The 27,090-nt window shown below is 40.9% G+C and overlaps 1 protein-coding gene across 7 annotated transcripts in view; it reads right to left on the bottom strand.

The window, feature by feature from the left end:
- CDH18 (cadherin 18) overlaps positions 1–27,090 on the bottom strand; it is an 840,354-nt gene that overhangs the window by 181,848 nt on the left and 631,416 nt on the right. For 6 of the 7 annotated variants that reach the window (XM_037893304.2, XM_037893305.2, XM_043540230.1 and 3 more), the window contains one exon: positions 12,797–13,091. In XM_037893304.2, coding sequence (XP_037749232.1) covers positions 12,797–13,091 — 295 coding nt within the window. Of the gene's footprint in view, positions 1–12,796; positions 13,092–14,063; positions 14,073–27,090 lie in introns of those variants that run through there. The other variant, XM_043540235.1, reaches the window with a different exon arrangement.

Genomic DNA, 27,090 nt, shown 5'->3' with positions numbered 1-27,090 from the left:
TCTCTACATGTCAATGAATATGGGCTTTTTCAGAAGGCATAGGAGGAGTAAAGTCCAAAGCTGATGTTATTTCATTGTAAACACCTTTCTAACAGTCCCTCTCTCTTTTAAATAGATACATTGACAAAAGATTCATAGATTGAAATGTTATCATGATTCTATACCAAGAAGACACCATAGGTTAAAATAATCTGGGCATTTTTATTATTTATTCATAAAGAGCAATAAATATGCAGCCATGCTTAATTATTTATTTATGGTTTCATTTTTATTTGGTGTTAAAAAGGAACAAAAATGAAAAATAAAGACTTTCTAGAATGCATACTCAGGACATTTTATCAAATCACACCGTTGGAATCCAAGTGTTATGGCTTTGCTGCAGAAATTACTGTTTTCTTGTGCAGAATGAAATTCAAGTTGTATCTTGTTCGCTGTTGCTGTTTTACAATCCTTGAGAATTCATTTGAGAATTCAGCCCAGAGCAGTTCATGCAGGCAGGCAAGTACTCTCAGCCTTCAGAAATCTTCACCTTATTTTCACTTCTTAAAGTTTTCGTTCAACATTGATCCATCTGAGATTTTAACAATGCAGCAAATCACAGCAAGTTATGCATACAGATTTGCATTCTCAGCAGACATTTACTTTTTATTAAACTTCCTCATTAAATGTTAAAGTTTTGTCTGCAGAGACGCAGACTGACGTTATCCTCTTCAGCTTTTCTTCTCTAGATAACTTTACAACATTCTGATTGCAAAAAAAAAAAAGAAAAGAAAAAAAAAAAGAGAGACTAATATATGGCTACAGTTCTGATTTCCCAAATCAACTCAGCCTTAGTTTTGACAACACAGGAAAAAGTAAAACTTTTTTTGGGGGGGGGCGGGGGGGGGGAAGGTGATTCTGAAAGTACACAACCATATTTTACAGTTACAAACAAAGTATCAACTAAGTAGAAGTAATACCCAATATGTAGTTCTAAAAGTGCCAAGGGGAATAGTTTGGAATGGTAATGTACACTGAATAACCAACTAATCCAAATTTGGGGAAAAAATATCATTTTAAAAAAAAAATATTTGCAATGTCAAAAATGCTTTCATAGCAAAATTTTCAGGTTTCCTTGACATAGACTTATGCTGTAGTTTAGTGAATAAAGGCCTTCAGGGAAATTAGATGTTTATTTTTTTACTTGGTTCCTTTTTGAGAACATAAAAAAATGGCCAGAGGGGGTCAGACCAATAGTCCAGCTACCCAATATTTTGTCTTCCGACAGTGGCCAATGCCAAGTGCTTCAGAGGGAATGAGCAGAACAGGTAATCATCAAGCGATCCATCCCCTGTCGCCCATTCCCAGATTCTGGCAAACAGAGGCTAGGGTCACTTCAGAACATGGTACTGCATTCCTGGCTAATAGCCATAGATAGACCTATCCTCCATTAAGTTACCTAGTTTTTTTTAACCCTGTTATAACCTTGGCCTTCAAAACTTCCTCCGGTAAAGAGTTCCACAGGTTGACTGTGCACTGTGTGAAGAATGTTTCCTTTTGTTTGTTTTATACCTGCTGCCTAATAATTTCATTGGGTGACCCCTAGTTTTTGTGTTCTGAGAAAGAGTAAATAACACTTCCTTATTTACTTTCTCCGCACCAGGCATGATTTTATAGACCTCTATCATATCCCCTCTTAGTCATCTCTTTTCCAAGCTGAACAGTCCAAGTCTTATTAATCACTCCTCATATGGAAACCGTTCCATACCCTAATCATTTTTGTTGCCCTTTTGGTTTAGGTGGAGCCCATCCTTCCTGTATAGGTCCCCCCTTTCCCAAAAGGTTCCCCAGTTCCTAATAAACTTAACACCTCCTCCCTACACTATCATCTCATCCACACATTGAGACCCTGCAGTTCTCCCTGTCTGATGATGCATGTGGATCTGGAAGCATTTCAGAGGTTACCATAGAGGTCCTGGACTTCAATCTCTTACCTAGCAGCCTAAATTTGGCTTCCAGGACCTCTCTCCTATCCTTCCCTATGTCACTGGTACCTACATGTACCACAACAACTGGCTCCTCCCCAGCTCTACACAAAAGTCTATTTAGATGTCTCAAGAGATCAATAACATTCACACAGAGCAGGCAAGTCACCATGTGGTTCTCCTGATCATCACAAACCCATGCAAATGTCCATGTTTCTAATGATCAAATCCCCCAAGACTAATACCTGTCTCTTCCTAATAACTGGAGTTCCCTCCCCCAGAGAGGTATCCTTAGTGTGACAGGATACCATGACATAATCTGGAAAGAGGACCCCAACTATGGGATCATTTCACTGTGCTTCAGTTTGATGTTCTCTTTCCCTGAGACTTTCATCCTCTTCAACAGTACAGAGGTTGTCAGACTGGGAGAGGGACTATTCTACTGCGTCCCAGAAAGTCTCATCTATGTACCTCTCTGTTTCCCTTAGGTCTTCCAGTTCAGCCACTCTGGTCTCCAAAGCCTGTATGCATTCTCTGGGGGCCGGGAGCTCTTTGCACTGAATGCACACATACGCCACCCGTCCATAAGTCAGGTAATCATACATGCTACACGAGGTTCATTAACATTACTGGTAGCAGTAATGGAGTCCTGGTTTACATATAGCCACATAGTTCATTGGAAGAAATTGTTCATTTGGCTGACATTTACAGTAATTTACAGGTAATGATAACTCTGAACGAAACCACTGAAAGAAGTGGTCCTGTCTCCATCAGAATGGTCCCCTGAGCAATCGTCACATTCTCTTTCTCTCATGCCGAACAAGATAACCAGGAATCAGATAACATGCTGATAGGGCTCAATCCTGTAAGCTGCTGAACACTCTGGCCTGCACCAGTGAAGCACTTAAGCATGTGATTATAGTTACACACAGAGACTCACAGAAATGGAAGGAGGGAAGGGACTTCAATAGGCCAGGTAGTCCATCTTCCTGCACTGAAGTAATACCAAGTATACTCAGATGGTACCTAACAGATGTTTGTCTAACATGTTCTGAAAAACCTCCAGTGGCAGCAATCCCACAACATCCCTAGGTAACCTATTCCATTACCTAACAATCCTTATACTTGAGAAGGTTTTCCTAATATCTAATGTAATTCTCCCTTGCTGCAGATTACGTCTTGTCCTAGTTGCAGTGGACACAGAGAGCAATTGATCACCATACACTTTATATAATGCTAAACTGTTATGTCCCCCTCAGTCTTGTCTCAAGACCAAACATACCTAATAGGTCTGGTTTCCTAAATCTTTTGTCATTTTTTATAGCTCTCCTCTGAACTCTCTCCATTTTGTCCACATGTTTCTTAAAGTGTGGCACACAACACTGGGCACAATACTCCAGTTGAGGCCTTACAGCAGTGCCAGGTAGAGCAGCACAATTACCTCCCATGTCTTAAATACAACACTCCTGTGAATAAATCCCAGAACATTAGCCTTTTTCACAACATCATCACATTGTCAGCTCATATTCAATTTATGATCCACTCTAACTCCAGATCCTTTTCTGCCATACTACTGCCTAGCCAGCTATTCGCTATTTTGTATACATTTGATTTTTTCTTACTAAAGTGTAGTACTTTTCAATATTTAATTTAATCTTATTGATTTCAGACCAATTGTCCAATTTATTAAGGTTGCTTGAATACTATTCTTGTCCTCTGAAGTGCTTGCAACTCTTTCCAGCTTGGTGCCATCCACAAATTTCATAAGCATACTGTGCACTCCATTCCCAATCATGAATGAAAATATTGAATAGTACCAGGACCCAGGATAGACTCCTGCAGGACTCCAGTGGATACTTCCCTCCCCACCTCAGTTTGACAGCAAACCAATAATAACTATTCTTGGAGTATTATTCTTTCAACTAGTTCTTCACCAAACTTATGATAATTTCATCTAGACCACATTTCCCTAGTTTGCTTATGAGAATGTCATGTAGGACTGTGTCGGAAGCCTTTCTAGTATCAAGACATATTCTGTCTACCACTTCCCCTCTATCTACCAGGCCAATAACCAGGTCAAAGAAGGAAATTAGGTTGGTTCAGCATGATTTGTTCTTGACAAATCTAAGCTGGCTATTACTTATCACCCTATTTTCCTCTAGATGCTCACAAATTTATTCTTGGTAATGACAATGAGAAAGACTGGGGGAGGTGGGGAGAAGAGAGAGAGAGAAGAGATTCATAAAGCATTACCACCAAATCTACTGTAATGTAGAATTCAAGAACCAAGGAAAGTACATTGAATGGCAAAACAACAAATTCAGATATCACAACAAGCACAAGAATAGCTACTGGTGAAACACCTTTAACAAATACTAAAATAAAGGTAAGAAGTTCAGCTGTTTATAGCATCCCAGCTGAAGGTTAAAATGGCAAACTTGTCATGAAAGTGGATCCAATCCACATGGGATGAATCTATCCATCAATTGAAGGTGGTGATGGGGAGATAAAGAGACCAAAAAAAAAAATCTACAAAAAGCAATAACAGACTTTGATCAGGTATCACTGGAAAGACTGACAAGAAAACAAATTGTGCACAATATACAATGACTTTTCAAAAAGTGTGACGAGGTGGGAAAAAAATCAATAAATGTTAAAGAAAAGAATGATCAAAAACCTGCAATGAAAGCATCAAGACTGATTACAGTAAATGGTGAGATGTAACACTAACTCTGAACCACAGGGAAGTTTCTTAGAATATATTCTTTAACAATCATCTCAGACACAGCCCATCAACAGAAAAAAAAATATGTTTTTCTCCACACAAGCTAGATGTTGATGTTTCTGGGTTAAAATAAAACACACTGGGTTAAAATAACCCAGTGTGTTTAAGATCTGGGTTAAAATAAAACACACTTTAACAATCATCTCAGACACAGCCCATCAACAGAAAAAAAAATATATTTTTCTCCACACAAGCTAGATGTTGATGTTTCTGGGTTAAAATAAAACACACTGATTTATTACCCAAAATGTTGTCCTAAAATAGCCTGGAAGAGTCTAAGTAATCCCTAAAAGCTGAAGATCAGGATACATAATTTGTAATGTGGCTGTGAATTAAAGCCAGGAATTCAGACTGATATGAAATGAGGTTTGTTATCTATAGAAGAATCAAACAAGCTCTACCCTGGAGTGACTAGTGAGAGGACAATAAGAAGTGAACTACTACAGATAAGAAGAAGAAATCATTACTTTATGTGCTCTTGACTTTGAGGACAACATCGATCTGTTCTCTACCAACCTTTTCACTATGTAGATAATAAAGTGACTGCTGAAGAGACAGAGAATCATGAGCTTAATTACAAGTAATACCCTATTCGAGAGTGTAGAATTTGAAAAAAAGGGAGGAGTAAAACTGGGTGAGTTTTTTTCATAGAAAGTTGTCTTATTGGAGGCAGAACTGGCAGAAGTAACTGGCGTGTAGTCTGATTACAGATGACTGGAAGGTATTGCAAGGAATGAATATAAGCTAGCAACTATAAGACTAAAAAATAATAATTAACCCAAAAACATACAAAAATTGCTGTGCTGTTTCTATAGTTGTGATGTGACACTGCAGCAACAAACCAAAGACAAGTGGAGAGACTTCATGCAGATCTGCTGTATTTTTCATGACAGCAGCATTCCCTGACATCAATAGTGTACATGAAGAAATAACACTCTCACTGTTGTAATACCATCTGCAGAAAAGGCCTCTAAGGCCATGTCTACACTAAAAAGTTAAGTCAACTTCATCTAAGTCCACATCGAGCTTCTGATTTAAGCAAGTTGATCTTGCATTTCCATTCTACGCTCATTGTGTCGGCGGAGTGCATCTTCACTTTGCATCGACACACAGAGCACTGCACTGTTGGTAGCTATCCCACAGAGCATGTAGCCAAGTGAAATTTTGGGTTGGACTTGCAATGCCTTATGGGACTAAAACATTGGCGCAGGTGGTATGGGAACATGGCATTAGCCTCCCATGATGCACTTAACTCCCCCTTCCCTGAAATCAACGGCAAACAAACCAAGCCTTTTTCGAGCCTTTTTTTGTAAGCCTGGGTTACCCACATGGTTGCCATAGCACGATAAGCATAGACCCCACTCAGCTGTACACTGTAGTTGTCAGCATTACAACACCTCACACCTTATCCTGCAGTATTTACACAGCCGATACAGGAGCGGCTGCACAGAACAATGTGCTGCCACGCAAGCAGCCCTGCTGGAAGACATAGTGCGGAGCAATTCTCAGTTGCTGGCGACAGTCACACAACACCTTGACACAGTTGAGCACCATTTCTGGGCCCAGAAAACGAGCACTGACTGGCGGGACCACATTGTTATGCAGTTATGGGATGACGAGCAGTGGCTGCAGAACTCTTGAATGTGTAAGGCCACTTTCCAGGAACTGTGTGAAGAGCTTTCCCCAACCCTAAAATGAGAATTGCTCTGACAGTAGAGAAATGAGTGCCGATAGCTCTGTGGAAGCTTGCAACATCAGACTGCTATCGGTCAGAAGGGCATCAATTTGGAGTGGGTAAATCTAGCGATCCAAGCTTGCAGGGCCATCAACAGACTTCTGCTAAGAAGGGTAGTGACTCTGGGCAACATGCAGGACATAGTGGATGGTTTTGCCATGATGGGGTTCCCTAATTGCGGAGGGATGATAGATGGAACACATGTCCCTATCTTGGCACCATACCACCAAAGAGTACGTAAACTGAAAGGGATACTTTTCAATGGTGTTGCAAGCGCTGGTGGACCACAGAGGCCATTTCACCAACATGAACGTTGGATGGTCATACAAGATGCATGACGTGCTCATCTTTAGAAACACAGGTCTGTTCAGAAAGCTGCAAGCAGGGACTTTCTTTCTAGACTGCAAAATAATAATTTTTGATGTTGAAATGCCAGCCATGATCCAGCCTACCCTTTGCTCCCATGGCTCATGGAGCCATATACAGGCAGCCTAGACAGCAGTAAGGACCGGTTCAACCATAGGCTGAGCAAAGACAGAATGGTGGTGGGATGTGCCTTTGGACGTTTAAAAGGTTGCTGGCATTGTTTGCATACTAGGTTAAACCTCAGTGAAAGCAATATCTCCACTGTTATTGCTGCCTGCTGTGTGCTCCATAGTATCTGTGAAAGAAAGGGGGGAAAGTTTCTGCAGGGGTGGAGGGTTAAGGCAGATCGCCTGGCATCCAATTTTGAGCAGCCAAACACCAGGGCAATAAGAAGAGCACATTGAGGGTCTCTACATCTCAGTAAGGTTTTGAAAACAAATTTCAGCAATGAGCCAGAGTAATGTGACACGTATCTGTGCTGTTCCTTACCAAAATGTCCCCACGATTTGCATTTTCTCCCCTGTATACTCCACCCCCACCAACCACTTTGTGTTCAATAAATAAAGAGCCCTTTCTCCTCAATCAGTTAAGTTTTATTATGCACACAAACACAAAGAGACAGCAAAGAAAAGTAAGATAATCTGGGGCAAAAGGGCTGATAACACTATGGGAGGAGAAACAAGGAAAGCTTGCTTACAGAAGCACTGCAATAACAATCAAAGGTGTCAAAATGGGTGCCTTCTGGTCCTGGTACCCTCCCCTGGTGTTGAGTGCAAGGGATAACAGACTTTCCCAGCCTCTGCCTCACAGGACATTTGTGGGAGGAGGATGTAGAACTGGGTGATGATGGCAGCATGTTCATCATAGACTGCAGAGGGACTCCAGCATCCAGCTGATCTATTTTGAGCCTCAAGCAGACACTTCAACATGTCTGATTGCTCCTTCATAATCCGCAGCATCTCTTCCTGCATGACATGCTCTTGTTCCATGCATGCTCACCTGTACTCCCTGACTATACCCAGGTTCCCAGATAGTGTGATCTCTATGCTCTGAGCTCCATCTTGTCACTCTTGAACTCATTGAACATGTCCTCCCGAGTCTTCTTTTTCCACCTTCTAATCTGGGAAAGTCTGTGTCCCGGTGTGGAGGATAGACAAAGCTTCAGCTGCAAGGAATGCAAAGTACAAGGGTAGCATTGACAGTTCATACATTGTTTCTGGTGCAAGGTTAATTTTTTCAATTATTTTTCAATAATGAGTCAATAGCCACTGACTATTGCAAGAGTCAGTTTGCTGCTCCAGCCATGGAGAATAAGGCCACAAGTTATGGGCGAGAGGTCTTGTGCTGCTGCTTTTGTGAAGACATCCTTGGGATCACAGGTTGGAACTTGAGAAAAGCCCCCTTTCCCCAGGAACCTGGATGGTGCTTGAGGACAGGCACCAGGGTAAAGCCCCTGAAATAGTTTGGTTTTTAACAAAAGCAGCACCGGGGGGAAGGAGACAACCAGGAAGCTGCCACCCTCTTTTTTTCAATGCTGCTTGCAATGCACGGTGATCCCTTCCAACTGCAACCATTGCACATTTGGGAAAGTGTGGTTGTGTGACCCAGATTTCACCAGAGAGGGGGTGGCTTACTTGTTGAATTGTTTGCGGTATAAGGGCTAGCATTGAAAACTCCCCCCGTTTCTCCCAAGTGACCCTATGTGATATCACTCTCCTGAGGGTAACATAGATGGCAAAGAAGCAGATGCTGCAATGCTGTGTGCTGCAATGATGCCAGCAGAGTTAATAATGGAGTGGCACAGAAAAGTGTCCTACCATGGTGGACAAAACAAGGAAGCCCTTCCCAGAAACCTTCTGCAAAGGATTGCAGAATACCTTCATGAAAGCTTCCTAGAGATCTCCATGGAGGATTCCCAGGCCATCCCTATGCACATAAATAGTATTTTTCAGAAGGCACTCTCTGCGAAGCTGGAGTGGCCACCGATACCCACTACACATACTTTTTTGTTCAGATTAAACATTAAAAATAATAGAATGTAACTCTTAGAGTTTGATTGGAAATGTGTACTCACTAGAGTTGCCTTCCCCAGCATCATACTCTGACGCCAACTGATCCTGTGAAGTGATGGGCTCCAGGGTTAAAAACTGTTCTTGGCTGTTGAGGAGAGTTGATCCTCCATTTGCCTGCCCTTCTCCCACAATCTTGGCATAGATGCCAACATTTCTTCTGCTGGATCGGAGTTCAGCCTGCAGAGACTTTTCTTCCCACACAGCAATAAGATCCACCACCTCCTGGGTACTCCATGCTGGAGTGCGTTTTCAGCCTTGAGTCTCCATTCTCTTCCTCCTCCTCCTCAACAACGTCCTCCTTGTTGTTGCTCAAGGGTGCCCGGGGCTCCTGGGAGGTATTCACAGAGCGTTTTGGGGTAGTGGTGGGGTGCACACCGAGAATTGCATGCAGCTTCTCATAAAAGTGGCATGTCTGTGGGGCAGAACCAGAACGACTTTTCGTTTCCCCTGTCTTCTGGTACACTTGCCGAAGCCCCTTTATTTTCACATGGCACTGCTGCATGTCCCTGGTATAGCCCTTCTCCCCCAATCTTGGCATAGATGCCAACATTTCTTCTGCTGGATCGGAGCTCTGCCTGCACAGACTTTTCTCCCCACACAGCAATAAGATCCACCACCTCCTGTGTACTCCATGCTGGAGTGCATTTTCAGCCTGGAGTCTCCATCATCAGCTATGCCAGCATGCTCTCCATGCTGCTCAAACAGGAAATGAAAATTCAAAAGTTCCAGGGGCTTTAACAGGGGAGCAGCTGTTTCCTGTGTAACTGGCTGATGTGCAGCGGAGTTGAAAGTGCTTTCCAGAGCAGTCACAGTGGAGCATTGTGGGACACCTCCTGGAGGCCAATTCATTCGAATTACACAACAGAGTCTATATCCCCATGCCGACCCATGGATATTGAATCAAGCGCTCCCCCTCTCGCGGAGGAGTACAGAAGTCGACTTCCCAGGCTACTTAGGTCAGCAGAAAGGACTCAGTAGTGTAGACCCATACATTATTAGATTGACTTAACATGGCTTATGTCAACCTAAGTTTGTAGTGTAGACCAAGCCTTTGAGACATTACTTCCAGGAATTATACTTCTTCCTGGGGGTGGGGGAGAATTAATATATTTTGGTTGTCGGGCATAGCAGATATGGATTCAAAGCATTAAAATAAAACATGTGGATCTCTACTTATCAGTATCTCCGTGTGGACAAAAATCTTGCTAGCTCCAGGGCAGAAACAATAGATCAATTAAGTAGTCAGTATCCATGAAGGAGTCATGGATTCAGACAGGAACAAACAACTGTAAGCAAAGTAGTGTTGCACCTTTTGTTTTAAATGATATCAAGCCAGTTAGAAAGCCTCTTATCAGTCACCTGAAGAGCTATCTTAGTTCAAAGACTGGCCAGTTAGAGTGGCTGATAAAAAGAGCAGAGCAGCTAGAGAGGATTTATGGTGATATCTGGAGCTGGGAGAAAAGGTAGATAATGTGCTTTAAGCTGAAAGCAAGGTAGTGGAAGGAGAAGGGGCTGAGGGAGAGATTCCAAGTATGGGGGAAAGACTCATGGAATCAAGGCTGGGAGTTGAGATAGAGACAGAGACCCCAGGAAGGGGTGGAAAGAAGGTGACCAAAAGTTAGCAGGAGACCAAAAGAAAGAATCAAGAACACTCGGGGGCAGAAAGACACCAAGGGGAAGACTGACCAAAGGCTTGGACATTCAGCTATTAGGAAGAGAGAAGGGTACTTCTAAGGGGTGGGGGTAAGGGAGAGACTTTTAGAAAGGGGAAAGAATTGGGGAGAGAAACAAATGGAGATTTACAGAATATATCAGATAATCTGTGGAAGAGAAACATGGTGAGGGGGGTTAGAGACGCTGAGCAAGACAGAAGTTGGGATTCTATTGCATAGTGAGGGTGAAAGAAAATCTGAGGAGAAGAGAATGAGTGGGGAAGGGGGAGAAGAGAACCAAGGGGATATAACAAGGGGATTGTTCCGTGACCTAAGGAGGAATGAAACAGTAGGGAAGCGAGAAATGGGGATGGAGCTAAAAGCATTAGAAACAGGAGAAAAGAAGGGGATGGAGGGAGAGATTTAGATCCTTCTACATTATGATAGTTACTGTGCTGGGCTGGACAGTTAAAATAATCTGGTCTTGCAAGGTAGATGGGAAAGAACTGTATTTAACCAATGGGGCTAATTCACCTCTCTCTTACACCAGTGTAAGTCCATTTACATCAGTGGTGTAATGGCTGTTTTACATCAATGTAAAGGGAGAGGAGAATCAGTCTCAAGTTTTCAAACTGCTACAATCCTGGCTTTGGCTGTTGAATATTTCAGGAACATGATTTAACAGTTTGGTGCTACCTACAATGGTGTGACCAACACACAAGCTAATATGTTATATGCTGTATTTTACTACATGCATGTGTTGAAGGAAAATGTGAAGGGGCTAGCTATGTGCCTGGACCACTCCCACAGCAAGGTTAGAATCACAAACTTGATGAACCCAAGAGACCTATATGTCAGCTGGCTCACAGTAATGATGGCAGGTGATGCCCACCCCCCACTCTACATCTTAAATGCCAGTGAGCCAGAGAATGAACAAACAAAGGACTCCCAGCCCAAAGCAAGCTCTCCATACCTAAGCTTTTAAATGTCCTCAAATTACCTCTCATTAAAAATAAAACCTTTTTATCTCTGTTTTCCTGACTCGTACAAAGCACCCCTGATTATTTTTTTGCTGCATCTGGCCCATTATGATGAGCCATCATCATAATTCAGTGTGACTGAATGATGATAAACCATCAAGATTCAATCATACCAGCCTTTCTCTCCAAACATATAATTCAAATAATCACTTTTTTATGAGAGGCCAGTAACTCAGTTCACTTTGATATTTTTTCCTGTTGGCATTTATAAACTCCACTTTGCAAAAGTTCAGCTAGACACCTGCTGACTTAAGAAAGAAAGAGTCAGTAGAAGTGAACAAATTATATGTTTTATGTAAATCGACTCCAGAGGGTTATTTTTGTCTTGGACTTCCTGCTGTTCTCTTTTAGAACTAGTGTGGGTAACTGTCCCCAATCACCCGTTAGCGATACAAGGCAGCAGGCTTCAGGAGGAAAACTGTTTACAATAGCTGAGCTTTCTAAACAAAAATATTTTTGGATCTGTCCATCCTGCATGAGAAAAGAAATATATCTAGCACTGTGCCAAAAAAAAAAATCTAAATCAATGATATTATTGAGGAACCAATAAGTAACAGGAACTGCTAGCATGTTGCTGCTGCTTTAAATATAGCACTGATCAAGCAGCAGCAAAATGCATGGACATATGATTAATACCTAAGGTAAAACTGTCATAGGGTAATACAAAGCTGAGCTACACTTTATCTTACATTATAAAAAATAACTGAAGATGAACCTGTGAGGCTGTGGTCTAAAATAAACTGGAGATTTACTTTTCCTTTCATTTATTTTATTCTTTCCATAAATTGCATAGATTATTTACACAGTCAAATGCCTCTGAAAATAAAGTAAACAGTGTAGTTGTACAGAAATGTAAGAATGTAACTTTTTTTCCCAAAGTGCAGTTACCCAGGAGTGCAAAACTATTGAAGTATTTAAGAATAGCACTGCGATTTCCTCTTCTGCTGACATGCATAATGTATTGTATGAGTGAACTATGGACAGGCAGATAAAGAAAACTAACATGTGATGTTCAATTTGAAATCTTGCTGCCTTGTTATTACTACAACCTTCCAGCTTTTGTTGACCTTTGTGTATAACTGATGAAAAAGAAAATGCTTTATTATAACTCTGTGAAACAGGAACTGGTAGCTTCACTAATTAAAATTTAGCTGCCTTACAAGAATAACGTATCTTCCTTACCCATTTCAGACATCTCTGGTACAGTAACAATGTAAGGTCCATCTGTAAATTTTGGTGCATTGTCATTGATGTCCTGCACTTTGATAATGAACTCAGATTCAGGCTCGAGTGGCTTGTTTGTCCGTCTGTCAATAGCCTGAGCATGCAGCACATAGTGTGTTTTCTGCTCTCGATCTAGGCTTTTGGTTGAATGGATGTCTCCCGTAGTGTCATCAATAATAAATATAGTTCCAGCCCCTTCTCCCGTAAGGATATACTTGACTGATCCATCACCTTTGTCAGAATTGGAGTGTAGCTGAAAAATATACACAAACACACAATATCATGTAAAATAATATTTAATATAGCATGTCATATAACACGATGTAATGCATCTGTATGCTGTTAGTACTGGTCTAGAAAAAACTCCTCCCTGGCTGCTGTAATGTTCTGTGCACAAGTTTAGCCAACTCATACTTATTCTGCTGTGGGTTACCACATCATAACTGATCTGCTTGAGTTCCATAGGGATCTCCCTCCAGTCAGTGAGCTTCTTCAACTCTGTCATGGTACCAGCAAGTACACGAAAACAATATTTCTATCAGTTGCCTTTTTTTAAGGCTCGCATCAAACTGAGTCAGCACTGCTGGAGCAATACCTTGAGCACTGGTGTCTGAAACTTCTATACTTATGAGCTAAGGCAATATGATTAAGTTTTACTTCACTGATTATGGTTCAGATCCAATCACCCATAAGTCATCTCGTATGGCCCCATGCACAATACCATTTGTAATAACTGGAAGCTGGGGATAGCACCTGAGTGACAGATGCCCCCCGCCCTATTTTATCTCCACCTAAAACATAACTATTTTTTCACTTTCTTCTATTGGAAAGTCACCTAATCTGCTGACCCCTGTATTATCCATTATAAAGTAATGGAGTTTGAATGGTCTATATCTTAACTACTGCTAGCATATCTATTTAAAATATGTAATTATTTCATCCTTTGAATAGGACAAAAAACAACCAAAAAAACTCCTTGTGAACTTAAATAAATACCAAATTGTATTAAAAATGAAGGCTAAAAAGCTATGTATCCAGGCTTTCCCCTACTAAATTCATAAAAAGGGAGCCTAGAAATTTGTTTGCCACAGAAAAACCATGGAAAAATGCAGAATTTCAGCTTTTACAGGAAAAATCTTTAGTTTTTACATTTAATGTAAAGATAAAAACTGGTAGCTTCACTCACTGCAAGTTATCTGCCTTACGAGAATAACATTTTCCTTACCCATTTCAGACATCTCTGAACTCATACAGCAGAATTCCATTTAGCCATCTTACATTATCAGGCTCAGACAGTCAGCCCCAGGCCACTGGGGCTCAGTTAATATGGAGAGCCAGAGGCTCGGGTAAATGGGGTTCTACTGTATATCAATAAAACACTGTTCAACTAATACCTATACATATTATGGCTAGGGAAAGCAAAGTTCAACGTTTCATTTTAATCACAAAAAATGTAGATTTTTATGTTTCTTTTAATTCGAGAATTTTAGGGGTTTTAACCATGGAAAACTAGTGGTTATCTACATTAAAAACAAATCTGTGTTCTCTGGCAGGAGGGCATCGTTTGATGGGTTGAAAGGTTTTTATTAACATCACCTTGATAAGAGGAGAGTTAATTTTGTACAATGCTGATCAAAGTGAGAATACAGTTATCAACATCTGTCCCAATCCTCACATTCTCCTCCAGTGGCATTAAATTGGAGAAATAGACTTTATGATTTTAAGTACTGACTCATTCTCATACTCACTGAATTTGCTTGAATAGCACAAATTGTATTCTTCTAGCATGTGTTAGCACTAAATATCTGGCATTATTAACTTTCCTTGAAGAATCTGAGTAAAATATATAGAGAATACCAACAAATGTTATTAATTCAATTAATGCAACACATGGTGTTGCTTTCCAGTTGCCTCTCCATTAGTGTACAATTTCCTTTCAAACCTCATTTTAGAAACCATTTTAGGACATAGAGTATAATGTAAAATGAGATAGTTAAGGGAGATTGTAACCTTCTCGTTTATGCTTTGTCAAGTCAGAAGCTGCAGACACTTTCTTATCACCCCTTCTACCTACTTCCTTCTTTGGAAACTCTGTTTTGTGTTTGAAAGGCATTTGAGGTTGTGATTTATAAAGGTAAAAGACATATGTAGTCACTTGACGTTTTTCATTGTGGTTCTATCAGCTATGCATGGTTGATGTTGCACATCATTTATACTGTGTTCTGTATGTATTTACATTGCTGGGGAAAGTCTAATAAAATTAAAGGCCAGATTCTCAGCTGATATAAATCAGCATAGCTCCATTGTAGCCAGTGTACTTACACAGATTGAAGCTAGTGGATGACCTGGCCTAACGATTAAGATCAAATCAAAAAGTTATAAAATTCCATAACTCTGAACTTATTTTTTAAGTCTGAAAAATAAAAAGAAATGTGTGGGGAGGGAGACAAAGTTGTACTGAGAGAGTGTGTGCGCGCAACCATCTAGTCCTGAAAGGATATCTTTCTATTTTTACATATCTCATTTTTTATTCCTTTGGGCCACATTCTGCATTCAGATACATGCACATATCTCACAGACTTAAACGGAATTGGTGCTTGTATTATCAAGGGGAGAATCTGTTTATATGTAAGTAGTCCTCCCCTTAATTTATAATGCTCAGAGTGCTCAGTCTTGTAATGCTTGTAAAGCCAAAACACTCACCAAGTTGGAATTTGCCCTGTGAGAAAACTGGAATATCAGGACCAGGATGTTGGTCCATCTGGTGAAATTGCAAGAATTCTCATGTGCATCATTGCTAATTCCACTTTGATGGATAGATTCCTATGTGCCATAATTTTTAGGCCAGTAGAATTTATTTCAGAAAGCACGAGTGGTCTAATTTCTTATTAAACCTGCAGACAAGCTGCATGCGGCAGATCGTTCCAAATCCACCCCTGGTATAAAGCTCTGAAGTCAATGGAGCTGTCCCAGCAATGTGCAGAAGCCTACTCCATGCTACAAGGAGATAACAGGGAAAATTCCCTCCTCATTCTCTTTCTTTAATACTCTGTGTGTGTAGTTGTTGTCCAAGCCCAGAACACTGGTAAGAAATGAACAGACTGAGCAATACAGATTGAATGGGCTCAACCACTTCCTCACCTCAGCTTTGTAAGATTTTTCTGTAAAGATGCCACTACTCAAGGCAGTTCTACTAGTCTACCAGAGAAGGGAACTTTTAAAAATTGTCTGTAGCAGGCTGCTTCTAAGTATGAAATACCTTAGGATATAAAAACCTTCCAAAACCACTGGCATGCTCATGGAACTGAACAGTATTGGACTGATTTTTATTGTGGGGTGGGGGTGGAGGGGAGGACAGAGGGGAAGACAGAGGGGAAGGAAGGTTAGCACTACCTGTCAGAATGAAAATTCAGGTATATTTTCAGTCAGGAGAATCTTGACTCTCACAGGTAAACTATAGGAGGTAATGACAGGTTTCAGAGTAACAGCTGTGTTAGTCTGTATTTACAAAAAGAAAAGGAGTACTTGTGGCACCTTAGAGACTAACCAATTTATTTGAGCATAAGCTTTCGTGAGCTACAGCTCACTTCATCGGATGAAGTGAGCTGTAGCTCACGAAAGCTTATGCTCAAATAAATTGGTTAGTCTCTAAGGTGCCACAAGTACTCCTTTTCTTTTTATAGGTGGTAAGAAGCATGTATCAGCAATGAAATATTCCTCTGCTCACAGGTGTCAACAAATTATATGCTTGTCCTGCTACATCTTATGTGAAAATTACCCTGCAAGCTATTAAAGGAAAATTTGTGCTGGGATAATTAAGGGAAGACAATGAGTTGGATTACATTAGCAAAACCTGAAACCTTCAGATTTTCAATTGTGTCTTTCACACTTCCATTGTAAAGCAACTGCTGAAAGAAAGAAACTGGCAGAAAATGATTTGGGTGCCTCTTTTTCTGCTTTTTGATATGTTTCCTTCAGTGATTCCCCTGCTTATGAGAGAGTTGGTCTTTTCCCCCCCTGCATACTGCTAAATCATCCCCAGTAGAAAAAATGTATCCCTGTGGCTCTCAAAGAAAAAATGACTAGAAGATGGTCCAATGGTTAGGACACTAGGCAGGGGCTCTGGAAATCTGGATTTAATTGCCTGTTCTGCCACTGAATTCCTGTGTGACCTTGGGCAAGTCACTTAGGGCTTGTCCTCATGACACGATAAAGTACATTAGAGGGGTGTGATTTATAGAATGTGCTGCACTCTAACTGCCCAACACAGACCTTGCTGGCACACATTAAAAGGCACCTAATTCATACTATTTTTAATTCATGCCAGCAGTATCTACATGGAGTTTTACCGCAGACAAGCCCTTACTCTTATTTGCCACAGTTCCCTATTTGTAAAATAGGGATGTTAGGGTTCTTGGGATACCCAGGACTGTGAATCACCTTGTTAATCCTGACTCTAGAGAGAGGGAATCTTTCTTGTGGTAGCTGGACGACAGATAGGTCCACCAGCCTTACAGCCACTCGAGCACTCTCCTCTAGGCTATGGCATCCCTGACGTCACCTCACAGGTTAACAATAGGGACACCACTATCCCCGAGTCCCTTTGAATTATTCTCCTGTGATATCCAGCCACTGCTACTGGCTACTCACAGAAATTCCAAATCCTCTGCCCCCAAAGGTACAGTGTACCCCAGTTTACCTGTTTCACCTTATACCACTACTCCCGTGAACCACACGGCACTTGTGAACACTTACAAGAAAACAGAAGTAGGTTTATTTAAGAAAAAAATAACTAGAAATGAGAGAAAGTGATGGACGCAACTGGATACAACACGAAATAGCAAAATGCAAACTGGATCTACACTTATCAATAGTTACCTTTCCAATATAATAAAGTAGGTCCTCCCACCCCAAAGTTCAGTCTGTTGCAGAGCTGTCTGGCTTCACAGGAACCAGGATTCAAATGTTCATGATACCTCCTCCCCACACTCCACCAGGTGTCTCCTCAGTGAATGGACCCAGAGTGCTTCTCCCACCCGTGTTATACTGAAAACAGATTTTTTTTCTATTCACAGATAGGAAGAAATCCTGTCTTGTTGTAAACTTTCTTTTTTACCTTTAACTTTGGTTTCAGTTGCTTGTTGTTGCCTCTGGTGGTTTCCCATACCAAATCTTAGTATTCCACAAGGCTGAACAATTGAGCCTTGCACTGAATCACAGGCCAAACAGGACAGAGTGTCAATTCCCCTTTGACTAAATAGGCCATCACCAAGACACCTCATCTCCTCGTGACTAATTACTACTCCAATATAAACACCTTATGACTTGAATATTACCCATATATGCATCTCCGAATAATCATGAATCTTGATAAGTTATACGGTTTCTGTGGATACCTTTCATGTTACTCTTTATGGATAAATACCCTGTAAATCATGTCTTTGGTGTAGTGAGTTTGTCAGGTCTGAGGTTACTTAACTTTCCTAATAGATAACACAGAAAGATCAGATGCCAAGTTACCAGTGCTTGTTTGGAACCCTATTTCCACTCCTTTCAATGACTACTATCCCTTTGAGGTCTCTCTATGAAAAGCAGTATCACTGAATCCAAATCCAGGAAGTCACAAACAAGACAACAAACCATAGACATGAGGAAAGAAGAATAAAGAGTGACCATCTTCTAGGTTAAAACAGCTTTAGGTTATTAAAGTACATGAGCTCTGAGAGCCTCTGTGGCACATCTGCCCAAGACATAATCATTTATCCCTAAAGTCCCAGATTTTTTTTGTTGTTGTCCCCACCAAGACATTTTCTTCTCCCTATAAACTCCACAGACATGGTTGCTCATAAAAGAGCATTTCTACATGCAGGACACAGAGCCAAGATTTTCAGAATTGATTACGTGGTTTTGGGTGTCTCAGTTACTGGGTGCACAAATTAAGACACCTTGGATGAGCCTGATTTTCCAGAAAGTGCTGAGCACCCTGTGTTTTGGAAATCAGGTCCCTTCAAAGAGTCTCAAACAGGGCATCCAAAATCAAAGCACTTAAAATCACTAATCACTTTTGGAAATCTTGGCCATTCTGAGTCTGCTTCTCTGTCTCAGAAAACAAGGTGTTTAATTATTCATTTGTCTTGTACTGGACATGACAAAAAATAAAGACAGTCCTTGCCCTATAGAGATTACAGTCTAATAAACAACATTCTAAATGTTAAAGAAATAGAAAAGTGGGATAACACAGATTTTTTCCCCTTTCCTCCAAATTGTAAATACACGGAGAGGTTTGAATGGGAGTAGGTTAGTAGATAAACAAACTAGGATTAGGTCATTCCACAAATAGATAGGGCAGACTACATATTGAAATACTAGAAAGTATTTCAATATGTACCTTTCTCTGTAGGTGAGCCATACAAAAATAAAAGATAACATCTTCAATGGTGTCTGCATGACTTAGGAGCCTCAGCTCCATTTTAAAAAATGATCTAGGCACTTAGCAATCAAATCCCCTTTGACTTGAAATGAGACTTGGGCTCCTACATTATGTCAGCATAGCAGGGGAGTTACATCAGTGGGAGGAGCATTTCAGTGTGTACACTATTTTGTCAACAAAACTATATAGTGTAGAAAAGGCCTAAGTCTCTTCTGAAAATGAGATTTAGGCCATGAATCACTTAGGCACTTTTGAAGATTTTATCCAATATTGTTTATTTGGTAAAATTCCTCGACAGGACAAATACAATAAATATTCTGAATCTGTTCACTTCAAGAGGAAGCCAGACAAGGATTGCAGTATGCTTATTTTTCTTCTTTTATCCCTCACTCACCCCATCCCTGTCTTTATTTCTTTAAATGTGTTCCTGTTCTGAGAAACAAGAAAGTGAAAATAATAGCTGAAGAGTAAATCTGAAATATCACCTTTATCAAGTCAGTAGGCTTCATTTCTTGACATATTTAATAACAGTTTGGCTTCAAGATGATTTATGATAGCTCTTTCATCTTTAACTGGTCTATTTCTCTAGCGTATGACTGATTTAGCAGAAGAGTGAGCAAGGTGTCCTTGTTTTGCTAAGACAAACATTTTTTTTCCATTAATGCTATTATATGTCTAATTTTCTTTTATAATCCTCAAGATATCATAAAAAGGATTAAGTTTCTGAAAGGCACAGTGTTAATAGATTTCAGAGTAGCAGCTGTGTTAGTCTGTATCCGCAAAAGGAAAAGGAGTACTTGTGGTACCTTAGAGACTAAAAAATTTATTTGAGCATAAGCTTTCGTAAGCTACTGCTGACTTCATCGGATGCATTCAGTGGAAAATACAGTGGGGAGACTATATATATATACAGAGAACATGTTAATAGATGTAGTTTAAACTTCTCTTAGCTAATATCAGTTTTCCACAACTAATTTTAAAACCTCTAAATAAATGCCATACTATTTCAGAGACCTGCAATCTGAATTGCTAGCTCACTAACTACACCACACAGGGATTTCAGTACAATATTTAAAACCCTCAGATCCGGAACTAGGTTATCACTATCAAGATCTGTGTGGCACCAATGTGTAGCTACTGAAAGTGATAATTTAGGAACAAGCTTTATTTCTCAGCAAGCTGGCTATACCTGCTTATTTGAATGATTTTGTAATTGTCACAGTTCAGGGCAACTGAACCTGTATTTCCCATGGATGGTTCACCATGGGCACCTACTCTTGGCTTTCAGCTCCCTAGCTGTTGCCTCTCTTAGGTGGAGACATGCATCTCTCTCTCCCTTCTGACTCTGTGCTTTCCCAGGCTGGAGAGTTCCCATTCCTTCACTGTGTCTTCCCAGCACACACAGCTTGCCCTAGAATACCTGCTTCCTTTCCCTTCAGAGAAAGATAACAGTGTAATTGCTACAGATATAAGTTCCACACAACTCTTTCTAAGCAAACTTTCTTAATTTGTAAGGTACAAAGCACTACAGAGAAAACAGATTAAAAACAATAAAAAACTGACAAGGCGTGCTAATAAGCTTACCAGAAGTCAACCCAATTTTCTGCTATGGATTTGGCAAGTGCAATCTTTTAACCTAGGGGAATCCTTGTGGTTATAAGTTCATCAGAGTTTCAGCTCACAACAAGCACTCAGTGTTATGAGGCCCCAGTAGGCCTAGTACTTCCAAACCTCCCCTAAGTATTGGGGCCCTCCATGGACCTGTCCATTTGCTGGAACAGTAAGAAGGCCCCGAGGCACGTTAAACCGCAGGATTTTATCCAGAAATCCTTTTTTTGACTGTTGCTCCTTGGAGACTCCAGTTGGAACTAGCATATGCATTTCTCCCCAAGGAGGGTGGTTTCAAAGGGTTGATAATGGAGGAAGTACATTAGTATTTCCCCTCCCTACTACAGGAGGATATACAATGCCGCAACTCTACATACTAAATTGCATTTTTAATACAATGTACCCCAAGGTGTTAGATCTAATACAATAAAGTTTAACTTAACTCTATAAAGTTTACCTTAACTCCATATGGTTCATTCGGTATATTGCCAATCGATCACAATAATAACTAATATGTTATGAAAGTTCTAGTGCTACCTTATGAGGAGAAGGTAAGACTTGCTAGCAAATTTTATTAAAGCAAAATGTAACCATTGGTAGTCCCACTTGTTTGTGATTTTTTTTAATATTATACACACACATACACACACCTACCTAGAAAAAATGCTAATTTGCATCATACTAATGAAGGGATCATAATAAATACAGCAGTTATTTTACTATGGGGGTTGATTATTTCAAGCAAAACATGATGTGGGATTTTTTTGGACTTTAACTTTTTGGGGGGAACATATTTATAGTAATTTAAATATAGTCACCATAGTTAATTAACCACAAAGAAGGATTTGGTTTCAGTGCTATATTTGAATACGACAGGAAGGATGGTCCTGTGGTTAGGGTGCTAGCCTAGGACTTAGAGACCCATACAGTATTTGATTTCTCACTATGCCAAAGACACCGTGTGTGATCTTGGACAAGTCATTTAGTTTGTCTGTGCCTGTGCTCCTCAACTGCACAGTGTGGATAACAGCACTTTCCTCATTCACTATACCCCCATGAAGTAGGGATGAGGGCCATATAACTACCTTAAGTAGACGATTATGCCTGTGCAACTTTAATGTAGCCCCTTGTGTGTCTGCATTATAATACACTCTTTAATTACATGCTCACACAGTATTATTCCCCACAGGAGTCCTGCCTCATTCAATGCACAGAGTAGACAGTGCTCAATTAACAAGCAGATATTCAATATTTTGTTTTATATTCATTTTTCAAGATGTCTGATTTATTACAAGGAAGATAAGAAATATTAATTTCCTCAGAGGCTTTACTATGGTACTCATTACTACAGTATCTGAATACTTCAAAAACATTAATTAATTAATTTTCACCAAACGCTTGTAAGGTGGGGTAGTTGTATTATCCCCATTTTACAGATAGGGAATAGACGCATGGAGATTAAGGTAAAAAATGTCCACCAATTTGGAGTGTCCAATTTAATATACCTAGAGCCTGATTTTTCAGAGTACTTGGCATTATATAGCACTTGTATATATTCAAGCACAGTCCCATTAATTTCAGTTGAAACTGTGAGCAACTCAGCATTCTGCAAATCAGACCCCAGGGTCTCAAGTCAGGTATCCGTAAAATGAGGAAAATACAGTTAGTGAAAGGTTTGGTTTAAGTGACTTGATTCACATTTCATAGGAACTCTGTTGCAGAGACAGGGATAGAATCCAATTCTCCAGGGCAGCATTAAAGTGCCTTAACCATGAGACCATCCTCACTCTTCCTGAAATCCCCTGCCTCATTCACCATACAACTTCCAACTTCTGCAACATATAAGGAAGGGTTCCTACGGACAACAGTCTCCTTTACCACACAACCCTGATTCATTCCAAGAGCAGGTCCATCCTGTGCATGAAATGAGGCAGGGATCCTGTGGCAAAAAACAGCATATAATTATGTAATTAAAGACTATCATAACACATATGCCAAGGGGGCCAAATTAAGAAAGACAACCTTAATTGTGTCATTTGCTAACTTTTGAGTGACGCATAAAATGGGCATGTGCTCCCCCCAGATTGGCTCACTGGCTCTGTCCTTCTCTTGTTACATCTGCCCCCTGCACACTCAGCCCCTGTCCTTGGCAGCTGGATGAGGAATGGAAGGGGCAGGACCAGCCACTTCTCATGCCAGCCGCTCTGGGTCACGGCTCTGTGCAACAAAGCAGATGTCTGAGAGACTGAGAGAGCCTTGTTGGGGAGATGGTGGCAGGCTGCCCCCTGCCTGCACCCAGCTGCTGTGGACATGGACAGAGCAAGCCAGAGCCTCCACTCCCCCAACATGTTTCTGGCTTGCTTAGCCCCTATCCCCAGCCACTGGGCCTGGCTGGGGGGCAGCCCACCACTGCCTCCCCAATCAGGGTCTCTCAGGCAGCTGCTGCACTGTACAGAGCAGTGACTCGGAACGGCCAGCTTGAGCCATATGAGAAGCAGCTCCCTTACGCTCCCTGCCTGGGCCTGGCTGCTAGGGAGAGCAGCCGAATATACCAGGGGGCAGGCACAGCAGGAGGACAGAGTCCCTCTCCTCCCCTTCCCCAGGTAACATGAGGTGAGGAGAGTGTGGCAGCCCCGGGCTGGGTGCAGTCACTGAGCAGAGGAGACATGTGGGACTGTCACCTGTCCTCCCCTTTAGATTGTGCCCCCCCCCGGTATGGGGAGGCATGAGTCATCTACTCTGACTTTGCAAATTTAATACTATTCTTTGAGCTCTGTTTGCATGGGTGTAATTTCCCAGGTTTTTTGTTTGTTTGTTTTTAAAAACAGTAATTTCATCACATGGTATTATCATTGATATCCACATGCAACACCACCAGCACTGGGACTTTCAGATCCCACATACAGCTCCCCACCAAATGAGCCAGCACAGTCACCGATAGAAGTAGTACATTGTCATCCTCCATATGCACCAGAAGTAGAGGGTGAGATCCTTTGCCATTGTGGTTCACAGATACTTGCTGACAGCAGAGAAATAACGAGAATCAGGAATTCTGGATTTTATTCTGGCCTCCAAGGGTGTGTGTGCTCTTGTGGGCAACAGATTCTTCTGCCCACTCCCCGCAAGCTTAAAGCCTTTCTGCCTCTTCCCCTCTCATCCTGTCCCTGTCCCAGTCCTGTCTCTTCCCTTCCTCTTCCCAGTCCCATTCTCCACTCCTCAGGCTTCTCTTCCCAGCCTTAGTGTCCTCACCCAGTCAGTGCTAGTATCCCCCTACATACTTCCCATCCCAGTTGCAGCCCCTCCTGACTCCCAATCTTCCCCCACCACTCTTAGTCCCCAGTTCCTTATCCTAGTCTCTTTGCCCAGGCAGTCCCAATTTTCTCCCTGCATCCTAGTTCCTTGTTATATCTGTTTCCCATTCCCCTCACACCTTGTTCCTTTCATCACACATACTGGTTTCCAGTCACACGGTCATTGCTTAAGCTAGTCCCAGTCTTCCCCTCATGCCACATCAGATTTTAGTCCCAGTCTCTCTCTGAAGGATCCTAGTCTCACTCTACTCCTCCTAATTCCTCCTCAAGGACCAGTTCTTGCCCACTCCGCATTCCAATCAGACAACTTTCTCCATCCCGCTGGCCAGGCATCACTGGTGGGACATTGTGATCACAGGAAAGACAGGCTCACATTCTCAGTTCTGAATCCCAATCCTCAGCAGCCCAGATCAGAAATTGCAGGAAATGTCTGTTCAGCCCTGCACAGGGATATGCCCAGTATGGAAGGAATATTTGGAGAATTCAACTGATACATTTTAGCAAGACTCTAGTGAGCAAGTGTGAATTGTTATTTTTCCAAGACTTAAAACTTGGCCAAATTTGGACAATTTTTTCATGGAGAGCAAAAGGCTCATCCCTGGTACTTGGATTACCCCTCCCTTGCCAATTTTCAAGTCCCTGCCCCAAAACACTAGAGCTTTTCAAATTAAAGCTAGATTTTTTTAAAACATATGGGGAAATAATATTTTTCCCTCTCTAAGCTCATTCTCACCAACAGTTGGACCATTTTAGCTGGGAGGAAAAAGCTTGAGGCAAAAATGGAAAATTTCAGCCCATGTTCGGCAAAATTATAAGCAATTGAAGACAGGGTCTTATAACAGGAAGTATCAGGCAATATTTCATATTAGATATCAGCAGTGCTACCTATACTGCCTTTAGTAGAGTGGTTTTTCATGTTGGGATTGGTGTTACAGTAACAAAATTAGATGGAGGTTATTAGAGTTGAACAATATTTTGTGGCTGGGTTCCAGTTCAAGTCCCTGATTAGATGTTCCTCTAAAACAAAACAGAAACAAAAGCCTTCCTCAGATAGGCCTGAAGTACTGCTTTGTGTATCAATGAAGATGAAAAGTTTTAACTCATTTTGATTCACACTACATCCAGTGTACTCTGTTGGGTACTCAAATAAACAATGACATGCATACAAACAAATGAAATTATATACACACCTAGGCTTGTTTTCTGAGATTTGCTTCAGTAAGCTCACTAAGCACCCGGGGAAAACAAAGAACTGTTCCCCTGACAGTCTCTTTCCCCTAGGAACTGACTCTTATAAGTTCCTTCATTAGTAATAAAGTGCAGCTGCCTTCAGTAAATCAGGCCGCAGAGGGATGCAGGTGTCTTTTCTCTTACCTTCCCTGTGTTAAGAGAACTGCATTGGAGTCTACACTAATGGTGCTTCCTTCTGCTGGGGAGACTGGGTCAGAGGGTTACAATGATGTGAGGGGCAGCAAAGCATCTGTACCCCCAACCACAGCAGGGGGTGGGAATCGAAAATTGTTCCTAATTGAGATTACTACTTTGAATTCGAGTAAGGATTCATGAGAGTTTAGCTATTTTGTGACGACAATATATTTTAACAAATTACATATATTACAAATTTGTATGAATTTGAGATGCAGGATAAGCTCTCTAATGTTCACTTTATATTTTAGAGAACTCCAAAAATACTTTGGATTTAGTTCCACTAGAAGCAAACTTTAAAATTTCTTCATTCAAACAGCATGTGTCCTCCTAATCTCCAATTTGCCATTGTTAGACAAGGCTCCCAGCCAGCATCCGCTTCCAGCTTTCCTTCTTCAGCATTCCAGAGTTTATTTTTATCCTGAATTTGCAAACAAATGGTACTGCTGTTTCTTCTTTAAACATGCACGCGCGTACACACACACACAAGAAAAAATGTGTGTCCCCTAACCCACACTCACAGCACAACTCTATTCATCACAGCTAACAAGGAGTTAATAAACCAAGGCTGATTTATCCATGCTACTAAATTATATGCAGTCCATTCCACCTTTAAACTAATATTATATTTTCAGATTACCATATGCTAAAATATATTTTATCCCACAAGCCAAGTCCAAAATTCATTTAATATGAATTAACATTAAAATGATAACACAACCTCTTCTTAGAATAAGTAAATTAATAATTAGAATAAAATAGAACATTTCACAATGCCAATTGCTGAGCTTTAGTTGTAATGTATTGAGGCTAATTTCTAGTTTCCTCAGTATCCATCTGGAACAAAGTGACACAGCTAAAGTCCAAGTAGTAGCACGGCCGTTCAGTTCCTTAAGGCTTTAGATATTAATGTAAACAGGTTAATCTGGCTAAAACCAGATTAGTTTTGCAACACTAAATTGCATCTGTAGCAATTACATTCCACATACTGTGTTATAACTAATGTGCATGTTGCTGTCCCTATGGAAAGTACAAGCAACTCAAGCTGTGGGATGAAGATCTGTACTGGAAACTGTTTGGGAAGCGAACTGGAACCAATATAAAATGAACAGGAAAAAAAACCTCTGAAAGAAGTCTCAAGCAGTGATAGTGTTTGTCATAAAAGAACAACAGCAAATATATACATCAGTGAATTAGTCAGTTAAATCAATCCATTTGCAAGGAGTTTCTTTATTTCCTCTATTTTTATTCTGATCCTGCCACTATATATTTTGGATCCCCTATTCTCTTCAGAGCTGTGAACAAACACATTCCTTCTGCCCAGGAAGAAGGCATGGCTTCTCTTAAAACTGCTGTCATCGCTGCTCCGTTAACCAGACAACATGTGGGTCTACTATGCTACTTCCAGAGGTCAAGCACAGTAACACCATAACATTCTTATCCCCACTGACCCAAGAAGGAAGAGTCCCAAGGTTACT

The sequence above is a fragment of the Chelonia mydas genome, chromosome 2 (assembly GCF_015237465.2).
Source record: "Chelonia mydas isolate rCheMyd1 chromosome 2, rCheMyd1.pri.v2, whole genome shotgun sequence".
Taxonomy (NCBI): Eukaryota; Metazoa; Chordata; order Testudines; family Cheloniidae; genus Chelonia; species Chelonia mydas.
This window is presented reverse-complemented; position numbering and strand designations above follow the sequence as displayed.